The sequence below is a fragment of the Eriocheir sinensis genome, chromosome 59 (assembly GCF_024679095.1).
Source record: "Eriocheir sinensis breed Jianghai 21 chromosome 59, ASM2467909v1, whole genome shotgun sequence".
In the NCBI taxonomy this organism is placed as follows: Eukaryota; Metazoa; Arthropoda; class Malacostraca; order Decapoda; family Varunidae; genus Eriocheir; species Eriocheir sinensis.
The window spans coordinates 11717298-11735507 of NC_066567.1; the positions used below are offsets into that span (position 1 = coordinate 11717298).

Below are 18210 nucleotides of genomic sequence, written 5' to 3' on the forward strand. Positions count from 1 at the left end.
AATGTATGGAATAGTCTGTCGTTAAGGTGCGTCCACACGGTCGAACAATGTTCGTCGGACAAACACTGTTACCAGTTAACAATGGAAAGCGGAAAAGCTCGCTGATGACTTCAGAAGCGAGCACCAAGAGGTGTACCGGACACTGCCCATGTTCGTAGCATCAGAACTTCGGACACTGTCTAGTGGGATAGAGGCTTAGAACTATACGATACTGCCAGGCAAACGATGAACATGTTGCATAGTGCAATTTTCTTGGTTTTTTATTTTTATTTTTTATTGTGCACCATGGTGATGATGTACCGCACTAGACGCTGGCATCAACCACCTGTCACCGAAGTCCACACTAACACTGACGTAAATACCTGTGTGTTGCCTACGGACATCAGCTTCGAACATTGTCTGCCGGTCTTTGCTTGGTGAACAGAGGAGAAACTGTGGTATACAACTTCATCTGGTACCACTGTTTGTTGCCATATCAACTTCCCTCGTTTCAACGATTATGACGTCATCCTGCTTCGCCTTATGATATGGTAACAATGTTTGTCCGACGGACACTGTTCGACCGTGTGGACGCACCCTTAGTTCGCCCACATCTTGAGTATTGCGTTCAGTTTTGGTCTCCCTATTACAGAAAGGATATGGATAAACTCGAGAGGGTGCAGCGTCGAACCACGAAAATCATCCCTAGACTGCGAAACAAACCGTACGAAGACAGACTTAAAAGAACTTACCTTATTCAGCTTATCACAGCGCAGGCTAAGAGGTGACCTTATAGAAGTGTTTAAAATTTTCAAAGGATTCGACAACGTTAATGTTCATTATTATTTTAGTCTCTCAATCAAGTGTAACAAGAAACAATGGATACAAAATAACGAGGAAGCGTTTCAACTCAAATGAATCAAAACACTTCTTCAACCGTGTCATCAATGTATGGAATGGTCTGCCTCAAAACGTCGTCGAAAGCGAAACTATTTGCACGTTCAAAAACCGACTAGACCAATATTTAGAAGCTAACCCGAACACCCGCTATTTTGCTCCGGTCTAACAAAGTAGTGTTAGCTTAGTTGTCGTGTATGATCTTCCTTCTGTCCATGTAAACTTTCAGCCCCTCGTTCTTTTTTTTTCTATTGTTGAAGCAGCGATCGATCTAGCATTTGTTGTTGTTGTTTCTGCCTTTTGCCATTAAACTGCCTCCCTTGTAAAAAAAGAGGAGAGAGAAAAAGACTGCTGCATCATAAGAAAATATTCTAATAATTACTGGTTCTAATACATTTTCAAGAACATAATCATAATCACAGGCAATAACACTAGTCTGAATTGCCCATGCAGTACCATCATTACTAAGCAAATTTAACTCGTTCCTCACAGCAGACTATAGCAAAACTTTCCGTGCAACATAAGAACACAGGGAAACTGCAAGAGCCCGAATGGCCTACACAGGGCAGCTCCAGATTCACCCCCACTACCACCTGTCATCCTCGTCCATGTAGCTATCCAGTCTACTCTTAAAACAAGCTATCGTCCCTGCACTCACTATGTGGTTGCTGTGTCTATTCCATTCCCCCACCACCCTATTACTGAACCAATGCTTGCCTATTTCCTTCCTAAATCTATAGTTTTCTAATTTAAATCCATTACTGCGTGTTCTATCCTGCTGGCTAATTCTCGATCAGTACTTTACTTACATCACCTTTGTTGTAACCCTTGACCCATGTGAGGCTTTTTTATTATTTTACAGATTGCTTTCATGTTATATCCTAATTCGTCAGTACGTATCCAGTAATGGGTTGTGAATCGGAGAAAAGCTTCGAATCCGACTAGAAAAGTTTCGAATGCGACTAAAGAAGCTTAGAATCCGACTAGAAAAGCTTCGAATCAACGTAAAGGCCGAGAACAATGACAAAACAAGTAACTCAGGAACAGTTTATTCTTCTCTGTCACTTTACAGACGAGCCCATGCCCGTGAGCCCCGGCAGGGAGGTAACAATGGATTCTGGAGAGGCATACAAATTGACTACACGCATTTCAGCAGCTGTGTTACCTCGATTTTCTGGATTTTCTCGGTAACGAAGTGTTGTATCACTATTGTACTTTGCCACAGTTTATTTCACATCTTGCGCTAATTTATGACTGCATAGTACATTACCAGAAGTGTATGAGTAAGCTACATACTCTTGACAATTGAAAGAAATTCCCGATATCCAGAGACAGTATTTGGACACACGTCATCACTATTTCACTCCCTAGACCCAGCCCACATCTCCCCCCCTACCTGTATGATCCCCCTTCCCTCTATCACTCTTTACCCCCTCCCTCCTTCAACATCTCCGCCCCCCCCCTTCTCTCTCTCAGCTGCTGAAAAGCGTGGTAACTTTGCGTGTATTTGCCGAAGCATGTCTCGAATCTTGTCCTGAAACCAAAGCCCATGACACGGATGATGAATTGACGGTCTAATTGATTGACTGATCGGTGGTTTATTCCTGCCTGTACCATTTATCAAGAACACGGGGAGGATACATATTGACTAACTTTGCTTTTATTTGCCGAAGCCTGTCTCGAATTCCGTCCTGAAACCGAAGCCCATGACACGGATGGTGAATTGACGGTCTAATTGATTGACTGATTGGTGGTTTATTCCTGCCTGAACCATGCACCAGAATACGTGGAGGATGCAGAAATGAGGCGTGAAAATAGTGCTCATTCAGTAACCCTTGCACCGGCCATTACATAACATTATAACTTATTACACTGTTAACGTGGTCAGTATCTTCCCATATGGATAATTCCTTCCCCCTCTGTCTCTCTCCGGCATAGTTTTTCAGACTTAGAGGAAAATTCAATGTTAACAGGGAACGTATCACACCATATGGGAAGAAAAAGTTTCGTTTAGTCGGCGCAACATGTGGTCATATTTTTTTTTAATGACCACAGGTGTTGCGCCGACTAAACGAAACTTTCCTTCTTCCCATATGGTGTGATACGTTCCTTGTTAACAATGAATTTCCCTCTAAGTCTGAAATCTGCACAGCCTTCTCCTCTGTTGACTTGGGGATACCTTTAAGTCACTGTAGTTTTAGTGTGGGTTGTTCACATGACGATAATGCTTAAAGTTATGCTGGAATAGTAATGAATTAGATGTTATCACAGTACACAGTAAGGTCATAAATCACTATCATGCCATGTGTCAAGTGTGTTCTTAGTCAGTGTTCTGCCTGCCAAAGAGTAGTACAACACTGACTTTTTTTTTTTTTTAAGCTTGTAAAGAGAAAGATGACGGATTTGATCTCTATACCCCTGCCCAAAGTGACACTGTAATGTTGGCGAGTGATCTCAGTGTATGAAGCTTCCCAGTCATTCAAGTTATGCTGGAATAGTTAATGGTTTCTTCACCTCTTTAAACTTTACCATCTCTCTTTTCACATTTTACTTATATTAGATTTGATGTTATCACTGTACACACAATAAACATAAATCACTGTATCATGGCATGTGTCAAGTGTGTTCTTAGTCAGTGTTCTGCCTGCCAAAGAATAATACAATATTGACACTTTTTTTTTCTTTTTTACGCCCCTGCCCAAAGTGACCCTGTGTAATGTCGGTGAATGATCTGTGTATGAAGCTTCCCAGTCATTAAAGTTGTGCTGGAATAGTTTTACCTTTACCATCTCTCTTTCTATCTATGGTTTCAGAACTGGACCACATGATCAAGACAAGGTTTAACATAAGCTCCTCATACCTTGAATCATATCCATCCTCCTCTGCCCTGATTCTAATTCTGACGTAGGCTTTCAGAACTGTCAATTGTTGGTATCCTAGTTAGCCGTTAGTGTTGTAATCAGAAGAGTTACCTTTAGAGCTGTATAATTTATTCTTTTTATAGTAGATGTTGGCGCTGTAATTCTCGGTGTGCCACTAAACACTCCATGAATATCCCACCAACTTCTCCGAGATGCTTTTCGAGCGGGTGAACTGCGGCGCCGATACCCTTAACCCTTAGACGGCAGCAGTATTTAAAGATTAGCTCCCTGTAAAATAAATCTTCAATATCTTCAGCATCCTTTCCTGCTCTCCCACACATGTCCAAACCACCTCCAGCATCCTTCTCCTGATAAAGCCAGCATCTTTCTCCCCTTCCCCACATGTCCAGACCATCTCCAGCATCCTTTCCTCCTCTCCCACACGTAAGAACATAAGAACGTAAGGAGTCTGCACTCTTTCTCCACATGTTCAAACCATCTCCAGTGTCCTTCTCCTGATAAAGCCAGCATCTCTCTCCTCTTCCCCACCTGTCCAAACCATCCCCAGCATCCCTCTGACATACCATTATAGTCACTGCCAACCTTAGGACCGTAGCATAAATATTGTTACATTACATAAGAGATGGTTTAACTATCGCTTATATATAGAATCAACTGCAATCTGGAAGTGTTGCTAGATTTCTGCAGTACAAAACTGACTGAATTATGGACCATACACAGTTCCACCGTCGTCTAAGGGTTCAAGGCTTCGGGTCACACTGTAAGCTGCCAACACGTACACCTTATACTTCAGAGTGGGAACACGCCAGACTTTCCTCCTCAAGTAAAACAATTATTATGCACGGCGACGAAAAGTACGACGATCACCTTTAAAAAACCTCAAAGTTGGTGAGTCTCGGGCAACCCTCGCTACACGATATATTTTACAGATTAATTTTTTTACAGTAAGGGAGGGCAGCTGAAGGGCAAAAAACAAAGAGCAACAAAAAACAACCCAAGAGATACTGATCTGACAAAAAGAGGTTCCATTCATAAAAAAGTGGTCATATGAAGGTTGATCATAAAGAGATTATTATGACACGGCTTCACCCCTCTCACTACACTCGCTGCCATGGAGTATATTTGTCACCACTACTGGACAAGATGGAGGTAAGTTGTAGTAAGTAGTACCGGTAAAGAGAGGTACAGTAGCCTAGGTTTTCATAAGGTAAATATCGTCAAAGGAAAGAGGGATTGTATAGCTGAGTGCAGACGAGCGAGTGTAGATATTAGTAGGGGAAGTTCAAGACTGTTTGTAAGTATAGCAGTAAATAATGTCAGTAGAAAGAGAGGTACAGTAGTCTAGGTTTTCATAAGGTAAATATCGTCAAAGGAAAGAGGGATTGTATAGCTGAGGGTAGGGGAATGAGTGTAGATATTCAGTGCCAGTAAAAAGAAAAACTAAGTAGTCTGAGTTTTCATAAGGTAAATATCATCAAAGGAAAGATTGTATAGCTGAATATAGGGGAGCATTTGTAGATATTCAGTGCCAGTAAAAAGAAAAGCAAAGTAGTCTGAGTTTTCACAAGGTAAATATCGTCAAAGGAAAGATTGTAGAGCTGAATATAGGGGAGCGTTTGTAGATATTCAGTGCCAGTAAAAAGAGAAGTGAAGTAGTCTAGGTTTTCATAAGGTAAATATCATCAAAGGAAAGATTGTAGAGCTGAATATAGGGGAGCATTTGTAGATATTCAGTGCCAGTAAAAAGAGAAGTGAAGTAGTCTAGGTTTTCATAAGGTAAATATCATCAAAGGAAAGATTGTAGAGCTGAATATAGGAGAGCATTTGTAGATATTCAGTGCCTGTAAAAAGAGAAGTGAAGTAGTCTAGGTTTTCACAAGGTAAATATCATCAAAGAAAAGACTGTAGAGCTGAATATAGGGGAGCATTTGTAGATATTCAGTGCCAGTAAAAAGAGAAGTGAAGTAGTCTAGGTTTTCACAAGGTAAAGAACGTCAGAAAGAGGAGACACATATAGTATAGCCGAGTGTTGGGGAGCGAGTGTAGATATATAGCAAGGGGAGTTCAAGACTGTATTAACGGGTGATCGTATAGCGACGGCTGCCTCGAGTTCCCAAGATAAATAAAAATACAAATTGCAGTAACTAGTTATGATAAAACCGTATACACATTGACGGAACTACAGACATGACGGAACACATTTGACGCTAGTGTTTAAACGCCTGAAAAGTAAAAACGTCAAATGAAAAATGTTACCGGAGAGATGGATAAATATAGTACAGGCTCAGTAACATGCAGTTTTGATCACAACTTGTAAAAGTGTACATATATTAATACCTAGTGATGATGATGATGATTATGATGATGATGGGGAAGGAAGGTGTGTGTGTGTGTGTGTGTGTGTGTGTGTGTGTGTGTGTGTGTGTGTGTGTGTGTGTGTGTGTGTGTGTGTGTGTGTGTGTGTGTGTGTGTGTGTGTGTACGTGTGTGTGTGAAAGATATGAACAATGCCTTTCCATATAATGCCAAAAAAGCCATGTTAAAATATTATTAAGAGTAAAACATCTTCATAAATATAGATATATATATGTATAGTATTTACAAGCCTAACTAATTCATTAATATAAATAGGAAAAATAATCTCTTGAAAAATAGCTCACAGGAAGAGTCAGCAATGGGACACTCGACGGACCGTTCTGAGGCGCTGCGGCGGAGTCACCCTCAGCCCTCACAGCGACGCATGGAGGCCACAGCGGTGTCGGCACTCAATCGTGGACAGGCGACGGAAAACAACGGACATGATTAGCATTAACGGCATATTTGGCTTGACGATTATTAACTCATACCAAAAGATGCCAAATGTTAACCAGCTGAATCTTCTATCGTATGCAAATTCAGAAACAAAAGTGTACAAAATAAAAAAATAAAAAATACTGAGGCCTTTACAGGTGACGGAAAACAACTGACACGATTGGCATTAATGGCATATTTGGCTTGACGATTTTAACTTATACCAAAAGATGCCAAAATATCAACCAGCTGAATCTTCTATCATATGCAAATTCACAAACAAAAGTATACAAAATGAAAAAAAATACAGAGGCCAAGACTGACGATGGAAAAAACAGACACGATTTGCAGCATTTACAGCGTTTTTGGGGAGAGAATTATACCAAAAATTATACCAGAAGATGCCGGCAGTGTTAACCGGCTTAACCTTCAATCATACGTCAATTAGCAAACACATTTACATATACAAAAAAAGAAAATCAGATACCAAGGCCTTTACAGATACGACACAATTTGCAGTCACATCATTTTGAGGTTGACGATTTTAACTTCCACCAAAGGACGCCGCAAATATCAACCAGCTGTATCTTCAATCGTACACCAATTCACAAACACAAATACAAAAAAATAAGATACTGTGGCCTTTACAGATGATGGAAAACAACTGACATGACTGGATTTAGGATTATCAACTTATACCCAAAGATGCCGGAAAAGTTAACCAGCTGTATCTCCTCTCATATGCCAAACAATATGCGTAAGGCTTATTGGGGGTCTTTATTACAACACACATTCCCATACGTTCAATCAGGGCTGGCGGAGGTGTGGTGGGTGCTTCCTGGAGCCTTCCATTCCTATATCTTTACGGTTACAAGGATGAGGACGTAGTATGTGTTAAGAGATGCTGTTGTTATGTTATCTAGCTTTTCAGGGCATTTATAACGACAGTCCTGCATGTTCCCTGGGGCTTACGAGTGCGCTATCTTCCTGTCTGTTTACGGTTACAAGAATGAGGATGTAGTATAATGTGTTAAGAGATGCTGTTGTTGTTGTTATCTAGCTTTTCAGGGCATTTACAACGACAGTCTTGCATGTTCCCTGGGGCTTACGAGTGCGTTATCTTACTGAGTTAGAGATGCTGTTGTTACGTGATCTAGCTTCTCAAGGCATTTATAACGACAGTGAAATGTGTTAAGAGATGCTGTTGTTATGTTATCTATTATCTAGCTTCTCAGGGCATTCATAACGACAGTCCTGCATGTTCCCTGGGGCTTATGAGTATGTTATCTTCCTGTCTGTTTACGGTTACAAGAATGAGGACGTAGTTTGTGTTAAGAGATGCTGCTTTTATGTTATCTTGCTTCTCAAGGCATTCATAACGACAGTCCAGCATGTTCCCTTGGGTTTACGAGTGTGTTATCTTCCTGTCTGTTTACGGTTACAAGAATGAGAATGTAGTTTGTGTTAAGAGATGATGTTGTTATGTTATCTAGCTTCTCAGGGCCTATATAACAACACACAGTCCTTGTATGTTCCCTTGGGTCTTCCTTGCAACATTACCAACCAATTTTATCTTTGTCATTATTCTGTTTTTGTTTTTGCTATCAACCAATTTTATCTATCTTTATCTTGTTCATCACTTTTTTTTTGTTATCAACCAATTTTATCTATCTTTATCTTGTTCATAGTTTTTTTTTATTTGCTATCAACCAATTTTGTCTCCATTTTCATCTTGTTTATTATTTTGTTTTTGCCATCAACCAAATTCATCTTTATCTCCTTTATTATTTAGTTCCTGCTACCAACAATTTCCACCATCTATCACTGTCCCCTGCACTTTAGTCAGTCAAACAACATATTTCTGGTTTCCAACTCATAACTCTCGCAAACAGACACCGATAATTAACAATTTTAACGATGACTTTAACAGAATATCGTTAACTCTGTGGGTACGAGGGTTTTTTGGGGTCCTGAGTGATTGGTGCAATGTTCTGAGTGTGATAATAGGGTGATGCTGATGCTGAATCGCAAACACAAATACAAAAAATAAAAGAAAGTACAACATCATCATACTTTTCCACCTCCCTTAACCCGGTAGCAGCAACGGGCCAAATTTGTGGCTTCCCCGTGTAGCAGCGACAGGCCAAATTTGTGGCTTCCCCGTGTAGCAGCGACGGGCCAAATTTGTGCCATGATATAAACCCCAAAATAGATGATACATAATCTGATCACAAATGCTTCGATATATATTATGAACTGGTTTGTGTGAGGGGTGATTTTTTCTCATTTTTCTCGCTTGAAAGGACCATTAAGAAACATAATCCCTGCTCCTACTGGGTTAATATAATGCCCTGGTGTGACTTCAGTGTGTTATGCCATCCTCGACATCACAACCACAGCATCAACACCTCCTGGCAACTCTCTCATTCAATTTCCTACAACCACAACCTCTGCACTCTCTCTCTAACTCACAATGACAACCTTCCTCTTCCGTATGTCAGGTCTTTTCATATATAATTCTTGGGTCTGTAACACATGCTTCCTCTTCTGATAATAATTCCTCCTCTCCCTTCTATCCACTATCTCAATTCCGTTCTCTTCGTTCACTCTCTAACTCACCATGACAACCTTCCTTTCCCTTCTGTCAGGTCTACAATTCTTGGATCACTAAGTCGTACTTTATTAATTATCCTCCTCCTCTCCATTCTGTCCACTCCATCACAGCCTCCCAATGACACGGGCTGGTCTATCCCACACCGCAACAAGGTCACAGGTCAAAAAACACCCTTCCTGATGTGCTGTTACAACGCATGTTCGGGGATGACGCTTGACACCCCCCCCCACACAACACAACACGACGAGCAACATACGCAACACAAATGACACGAAACACACCGCCGCCACCGTCGAGAGAAAACATAATCAGGAGCAAGAAAGAAGATAGGGACACCGAGAGGGATGATGATGACGATGAGGACTCGAGTGATGGGTCGGCTGGCTGGTAGGTAGAAGGGGCGCACGATACCCCTTGAGTGAGGATCCTGGGGTACTAGCAGGGTCAAAGCTTCCATTATAGGTCCTTAGTGAAGCCGTTCTCCTGCAGAACGTCCACTACCCTCCCAGCCAACTCTCGGACTGAGGCATTAGAGTCCGGGAGGCTGACTAGCTTGCGTAGGACGTCGTCAACTCCTTCCCGTACCAACATGTGACAGTAACGCTTGCCTGAGGAAATGGAGGAAAGATTAGCTGGCCAGAAGAGGGAAGGAGAAGTACGGATGAAGGAAGAAAGATATATTAGATGGTGAGACAAAAGGGAAACGGGAGAAGCTACTGAACTGTATGTGCAAAGAAAGATAAAGAACCAGGCCTGAAAACGTAGAGGACTGGAGGAAAATGAGAAGGGAAAACCAGAGTCAGAAAGGAGGGATGAAGCAAAGAGACAGAAACGGGAAACTACGACAAATGAAAAAAGAGAGAAATCGGAATGAAGCAAAGAGATAGAAATGGAAAACTATGACGAACAAAAAAATAGAAGTCGTAATGACGCGGATAGACAGAAATGGAAAACTACGACAAACGAAAAAAGAGAGAAGTCGGAATGAAGCAAAGAGACAGAAACGGAAAACTACGACAAACGAAAAATCAGAGATGTCAGAATGAAGCGAAGCACAACAAGGAGCGGACCGGCACTCACTGTTCTTGGTGGTGACGTGATGCAGTGCCCAGACGGCCCACAGCTGAACCTGGTACATGTTGAGGGCCGTCAGGAGGGGGATGAAGGGCTGGAAGGAACGGTAGGCCACCATCTCCTCCTTCGGCTGCTCCCAACTGATGACCACCTTGCCCTGGGCCGAGGAAATGAGTGCCAGAAATGTGAGTACCAAAATGAGTACCAAAGCATTCAGTACCAATATGAACACCAAAATCAGTGCCAAAGAGATGAGTACCAAAAAGATGAGGACCAAAAATATAAGTACCAAGATGAGTCCCAAAATTATGAGTACCAAAAATGAGTGCCAAAAATATGAGTGCCAAAAATGTGAGTCCCAAAAATATAAGTACCAAAAAGATGAGTACCAAAAAATGAGTACCAAAAACATGAGTGCCAATATGAGTGCCATAAAGATGAGTACCAAAATTATGAGTGCCAAAATGATGAATACCAAAAAATTATGAGTACAATATCTCTCTCTCTCTCTCTCTCTTTTTTATGGTATACTCTTTTGGTGGACTTGCAAGCTCCACCAACAATACTGCACACACATACATATATACATACATACACATACACACACACATACATACATACATACATACACACTTTCTATATCTTCCTTTCTTTCTATCTTTCTCTCTCTCTTACTCTTTTTACTTTCTTTCTCTCTTAATGTTTTTGTTTCTTTACTAATTTTTTTTTTGTATCATATTCTCTCTCTCCCTCATATCAAGCTCTCCTGCAGGACTTACGAGCTCTTCCAGGAGGCTTTCTCGGCCGGTTGTGGGGTCCTTCCAAGAGTCCTTTCCAGCACACACCAAGTGGGCGACAATTCCAGCAGCGAAGTAACTCACATCAACGTTAGGGGACCAGAGCAGCAACCTGAAGGGGGAAGAACAGAGGATGGTGTTATGTTTGTTATGTTTTGACCGGTGGGAAATGTATGCAGTTTTTTTTTGTTCTCTTCTTATTTTATTTTCTTCCTTCTTCTTCTCTTTCCTCCTCCTCTCCTTCTTCCTCCTCCTCTCCTTCCTTTTACAGTAGCAACCTAATTTTTTTGTATCTCCTCTTCCTTCTCCTTCTCTTTCCTCCTCCTCTCCTTCTTCCTTTTATAGTAGCAACCTGAAGGGGGAACAGAGAATGGAGTTATGTTTTCGATGGTGGGAAATGTATGCAGGTGTTTTTTTGTTCTTTCCTTATTTTTTTTGTATCTCTTTCTCTTCCCTCTCCTTCTCTTTCCTCCTCCTCTCCTTCCTTTTACAGTAGCAACCCGAAGAACATAAGAAGATAAAGACAATGATACTAACAGGAAGATAACACAAAAACCGAGACGGAAGAAAAAATAATAAAATGACAGAGATAAGAACATAAGAAGATAAAAAACAAAAACACTGACAGGAAGATAACAGGAAAACCAAGACAGAAGACAAAATAACAAACCAGTGAGTAGCAGGCTTTTTTTTCACATTTGTTTCCTTTTTTATGCCCTTGACCTGACTCCTCTGCTGTAAAAAAAAAAACTGTCGCACTGAACTCACTCCAGCTGGGTGAGGAAGCTTTTGTTGATGAGCGCACCACGAAGTGGGGACACCTCTGCTATGTTGTTGAGGAGACCAAGCACCTTCGTCTCCACGGCAGCGTCCTTGGCAAACACCTTCAGCAGCTGCAGGAACAGTTCAAGGCCATTCTCCTTCAAGAACACCTCGCAGGTAGCCGGGGACTCGTCTGTTGAGGGGGGAACGTCATGAGTACGGCAGCGCTCTGATCCCATGAGTAAGTTGACAGAAAGACGAGTATATAGATGTTGAAAGTAATGATGAGTAGTAATAATGAAGGTAAAATGAATACATAAGCGGATAAGAAGAGAATAATAATGGAGGATTACTGATAGGTGCCCAAAAAAGATGAGTTCATAGATGTCAAAAATAAGTGCCAAAAATGAGTGCCAAAAAGATGACTGCCAATAATGAGTGCCAGAAATGAGTGCCAAAAATTAGTACTAAAGAATAACAAAAATATGAGTACCAAAAATATGAGTTCCAAAAATATGAGTACCAAAAATATGAGTTCCAAAAATATGAGTACCAAAAATATGAGTCACAAAAATATGAGTGTCAAAAATATGAGTTCCAAAAAATGAGTGTCAAAAATATGAGTACCAAAAATATGAGTACCAAAAATATGAGTACCAAAAATATGAGTTACAAAAATATGAGTACCAAAAATATGAGTACCAAAAATATGAGTACCAAAAATATGAGTACCAAAAATGTGAGTTCCAAAAATATGAGTACCAAAAATATGAGTACCAAAAATATGAGTTCCAAAAATATGAGTACCAAAAATATGAGTACCAAAAATATGAGTACCAAAAATATGAGTTCCAAAAATATGAGTACCAAAAATATGAGTACCAAAAATATGAGTACCAAAAATATGAGTGCCAAAAAAATGAGTGCCAAAAAAATGAGTGCCAAAAATTAGTACTAAAAGGATGAATAACAAAAAGATGAGTTCCAAAATTATGAGTACCAAAAAAATGAGTGCCAAAAAAGGTGAGTGCCAAAAGGGTTAAAGCAAAGGTCAAGTCAGGGGCATACGCTACAGGTGCACATGGCCTCAGCGCTCATCTCCATTACATTGCCCTTCCCCAGGTATCCCCAGAGACGATCCACAACTCACCCGTCAGGTTCCACAGGGCCGAGAGGGTAAACTTAAGGGTCATGTCCACCGTCTTCTCCTCCATCCGCCTTTTGACTAGAGTGAGCAACTTCTGCATGTATTCATTCTGGGGGGGAGAGGAAAAGACGTTACTGGTAGTGCACTCGGAAAAGTTGGAAAGTTTCGTTTAGCCGGCGCAACATCTGTGGTCATATGCTGGAGAGAGATAGAAGGGGAAGGAACTATAGGAGAAGGGCACAGATCCCAGGAGACGGGACACAACCCCCAATTAATACCTGGTACCCATTCACTACTGGGTGGACAGGGGTGTAGGGTATCAGAAAAGCCGCCCAAATTTTTCCACTCCGCCCGGAAATCGAACCCAGCCTCTCTCAGTTGTGAGCCGAGTGCACTACGAAGCCCCCCATAGCACACTCGGACTGTACCAAATCCCACAATACACGTTACCCTAAATAGACACAAACTATCTCCCAAATGCCTAACATAAACGGGTAACACTTCTACCCAGCGTTGCCATACTGTCGTACTCAGTTTCATCACTTCTCCTTGGCTCTTCATCTCTCCTTTTAACCTCATCCAGTGCCTGAATCACTCCTCCAAACTCCTCTCTCATCTTCCTCATTTCTATGTACTCAGGTCGGCATTATAAGACACTTTTGCTTCTCACATCAACTATTTCTAAAGGTCAAAGAGGGGATCAATTGGATTCTAATGAGTATTTTTTTAGGTTCATGCTACTGAAGAAGGGCCAAACTACCACCAGGGTCATAAAGGTACTCCTCGAAATGCCCTAACCTCATTCAAAAGCCGTGTTAAATACGTGAACTTGGGCGACGAAATGTTTTAAAATATGACCCTCAGTCTCTTGTATTTTCTGATTTCCGACCCCAAAAAACGTCTCCTGGGCTGCAATAACGAGATTTATAGTTCAACCCTGTCTTGAGAATAGAGATAGGGAAACATGGTACAGCAGCGTCCACCCCTGAGCCTCACCTTGGCACCGAGAAGCGTGGTCTGGGCGGTAGATATCTTGGCGGCTATGATTGAGCAGATAGCGACGGCCATGCGGTCTGTGGAGGGGTCGTTGAAGGTTAGGAGACAGTCGAGGACGAGGCGGGCACACCAGTACTTGTCGAAGGAGACCTCGTGTAGGATGCGATCACAGCAGAGGGTGAGGAGGCCATTCTTCTGGAGCTGTGGAGGCAGGGAGGTGCTAGTGAGGGTGTGGGGGGATGTGAGTTTGAGGCATCTACTGTCACACCCTTTTTGTTGTTGTGTTTATACGTCACGGAAGGTGGCTCATATATGGTGATGTTCCTCTTTTTTTTATGGTAAAGAAAAGGGGAAACTGCGAAAAATGGCGCGCAATGAAGAAAAAAACGAGTCAGATGGAAGTGAAACAGAGATAAGGAGAAAACGGAAAGGGACTAAGGAAAGATGAAGGGGGAAAACAAGAGATGAAATGAGAGAAAAAAAGGGGAACTGCAAAAAATGGAAAGCGTTGAAGAAAAAATGAAAGTATTTCATGGGTAAAAACATCACAGAAAAACAATAAAAAAAGCAAAATAATAACAGCTGTAATAAGTGAGCGTACTACAGACGAAGGGCCGAGAGAGAGGTCAATTTCAGGTTGTATATGTGGAAATATCTTAAGGACAAAAACATCACTAAAAACAATAAAAAAAGCCTACTAATAACTGTTGTAATAGAAGAGAGTACTACAGACGAACGACCGAGAGAGAGGTCAATTTCAGGCATATGGTGATGTTTCTCTTTTTTTATGGTAAAGGAAATATCTCATGGGGAAAAACATCACTAAAAAACAAAAACAAAAATGCCTGCTAATAACGGAGCGTACTGCAGACGAACGGCCAAGAGAGAGAGGTCAATTTTAAGTAGTTTCCGCAGTTATATCCTCTGATTTTTGAGGGCTGAGAAACACGTACCTGAGCATGCTCGGGGAAGTTGTTCATGGCAGTGAGCGTTGTGTGCACCATATCCCGCAGGAGGTGTGGGTGGATCTGCTCCCCGACGTGCGCGCCGATCAGGTTGTAGAGGCAAGCCCCTGCAAGCTGGATGGCGCTCTGACTACTGTGGGTGTTCATGACGGGCAGGATCAGCTGAAAGGAGAGGCAGGGATGAGCGTTGGTTGGTGAGGTTGGTTAGTGTGTCTGATCTAAAGAGTTAACATGCAAAGGGGACACATAGGAGGAGGAGAAGGATGAGGATGAGGAGGAGGAGGAGGAAGAGAGGATCAGCTGAAAGGAGAGGCAGGGATGAGCGTTGGTTGGTGAGGTTGGTTAGTGTGTCTGATCTAAGGAGTTAACATGCAAAGGGGACACATAGGAGGAGGAGAAGGATGAGGAGGAGGAGGAGGAGGAGGAAGAGAGGATCAGCTGAAAGGAGAGGCAGGGATGAGCGTTGGTTGGTGAGGTTGGTTAGTGTGTCTGATCTAAAGAGTTAACATGCAAAGGGGACACATAGGAGGAGGAGAAGGATGAGGAGGAGGAAGAGAGGATCAGCTGAAAGGAGAGGCAGGGATGAGGGCTGGTTGGTGAGGTTGGTTAATGTGTCCGATCTAAAGAGTTAACATGCAAAGGGGACACATAGGAGGAGGAGAAGGATGAGGAGGAGGAGGAGGAGGAGGAAGAGAGGATCAGCTGAAAGGAGAGGCAGGGATGAGCGTTGGTTGGTGAGGTTGGTTAGTGTGTCTGATCTAAGGAGTTAACATGCAAAGGGGATGCACAGGAGGAGGAGAAGGATGAGGAGGAGGAGGAGGAGGAAGAGAGGATCAGCTGAAAGGAGAGGCAGGGATGAGCGTTGGTTGGTGAGGCTGGTTAGTGTGTCTGATCTAAAGAGTTAACATGCAAAGGGGACACATAGGAGGAGGAGAAGGATGAGGAGGAGGAGGAGGAGGAAGAGAGGATCAGCTGAAAGGAGAGGCAGGGATGAGCGTTGGTTGGTGAGGTTGGTTAGTGTGTCTGATCTAAAGAGTTAACATGCAAAGGGGATGCACAGGAGGAGGAGAAGGATGAGGAGGAGGAGGAGGAGGAAGAGAAGATCAGCTGAAAGGAGAGGCAGGGATGAGCATTGGTTGGTGAGGTTGGTTAGTGTGTCTGATCTAAAGAGTTAACATGCAAAGGGGACACATAGGAGGAGGAGAAGGATGAGGAGGAGGAGGAGGAGGAGGAAGAGAGGATCAGCTGAAAGGAGAGGCAGGGATGAGCGTTGGTTGGTGAGGTTGGTTAGTGTGTCTGATCTAAGGAGTTAACATGCAAAGGGGACACATAGGAGGAGGAGAAGGATGAGGAGGAGGAGGAGGAGGAGGAAGAGAGGATCAGCTGAAAGGAGAGGCAGGGATGAGCGTTGGTTGGTGAGGTTGGTTAGTGTGTCCGATCTAAAAAGTTAACATGCAAAGAGAACACACAGGACAAGGAGGAGGAAAAGCAGAAAGAGGTGGTTCATTATAGACAGATCAGCTGGAATAAGAGGCAAAGCTAAGGGTCAATTTCTTGGTTGGTATGTTTGGGTGATTTTGATGACTTAACATGCAAGGGAAGAGGAGGAGGAGGAGGAGGCGGAGGAGAGGAAAGAGGTGGTTCATTATGGGCAGGATTAGCTGAAAGGAGAGATAGGGTTCCTTCTTCTCCTCCTCCTCCTCCTCCTCCTCTTCATTTTCAATCCCTTTTCTCTTCCTCATTTTTAATTTTTTTCTCCTAATTCTTTTCCTCCTCCTCCTCCTCTTCATTTTCAATCTCTTTTCTCTTCCTCATTTTCAATCTTTTTCTCCTCCTCCTTCTCTTCCTCCTCATCTTCAACTCTTTTCTCCTCCTCATTCTTTTTCTTCTCCTCTTCCTCGTCCTCATTTTCAATCTTTTTTCCCCTCTTCATTCTTTTCCTCCTCCTCCATCTCCTTCTCCTCCTGATCATCATCCTTTTTCTCCTCCTCATTCTTCTCCTTCTCGTCTTCATCCTCAATCTTACTCTCTTCTCAAAACATAAGAACATAAGAACATGAGAACATAAGAACGCAGGAGTCCACAAGAGGCCGGTAGGCCTGCACGAGGCAGCTCCTTTGACCCTAAGCTCCCGTGTATCTAACCCCGCCTAATATCGCTGTCCATGAATTTATCTAGTCTATTTTTGAATGTGACAATTGTATTGGCACTCACCACATGACTGCTAAGCCTATTCCACTCATCCACCACCCTGTTAGTAAACCAATTTTTGCCAATGTCCCTGTTGAATCTGAATTTATCCAGTTTAAACCCATTACTTCGTGTCCTACCCTGTTCTCTTACCAACAAAACCTTATGAATGTCTCCCTTATTAAAGCCCTTCATCCATTTATAAACCTCGATCATGTCTCCACGTACCCTTCGCCTTTCTAGAGAATGCAAGTTTAACTGTTTGAGGCTTCCCTCGTATGGCAAGTTTCTCAACCCCTGAATCATCTTAGTCATCCTCCTCTGCACTGATTCTAACATTTTGATATCCATTCTATAGTAAGGTGACCAGAACTGAACCGCATAGTCAAGATGAGGTCTAACTAATGCTAAATATAGTTTGAGGAAGACTTCGGGGCTTCTGTTGCTTACGCTCCTTGAAATAAATCCCAGTACCCTATTAGCTCGATTTCTAGCTTGAATGCATTGTGCCCTTGGACGGAGATCAGAGCTCACTAAGACCCCTAAATCCCTCTCGCACCCAGACCTACTTATGAGAGTGTCATTTAAGTAATAGTTAAGTGAGGGGTTGTTCCTACCTACACTCAGAATACTGCACTTCCCTACATTGAACTCCATCTGCCATTTATCCGCCCAGTCATACAATCTGTTGAGTTCACCTTGGAGAATACTAGCGTCCTGATCCGACTCAATTACTCTACCGATCTTGGTATCATCTACAAATTTACTAACATCACTACTAATTCCTGTATCTAAGTCATTGATATAAATAATAAACAAAAGTGGACCTAATACCGAACCTTGTGGGACCCCACTCGTAACACATCCCCAGTCAGATCTTTTACCATTGATTTGCACTCTTTGCTTCCTATTGCTAAGCCATGCCTTGACCCAGTTCAAAACTTTACCCTCTACTCCGTGAGCCTGTAATTTAAGCAACAGTCGTTGGTGAGGAACTTTGTCAAACACTTTACTAAAATCAAGATAGATTACATCATAATTTTCATCTCTGTCAACCGCCTCAAATACTTTATTGTAGAAGGACAAGAGATTGGTGAGGCATGACCTACCTTTTGTGA

The 18210-nt window shown here is 42.3% G+C and overlaps 1 protein-coding gene across 1 annotated transcript; it reads right to left on the reverse strand.

Moving 5' to 3' along the window:
• Positions 1–1909: 1909 nt before the first annotated feature.
• Positions 1910–15064, reverse strand: LOC126985596 (protein zyg-11 homolog; the record flags this gene model as incomplete). Its single annotated transcript, XM_050840755.1, has 7 exons — positions 1910–9769; positions 10242–10392; positions 11015–11144; positions 11801–11987; positions 12945–13050; positions 13938–14138; positions 14891–15064. Coding segments are annotated over 7 exons (1101 nt in total), but the record flags the coding sequence as incomplete, so codon positions are not given.
• Between the last annotated feature and the right edge of the window lie 3146 nt (positions 15065–18210).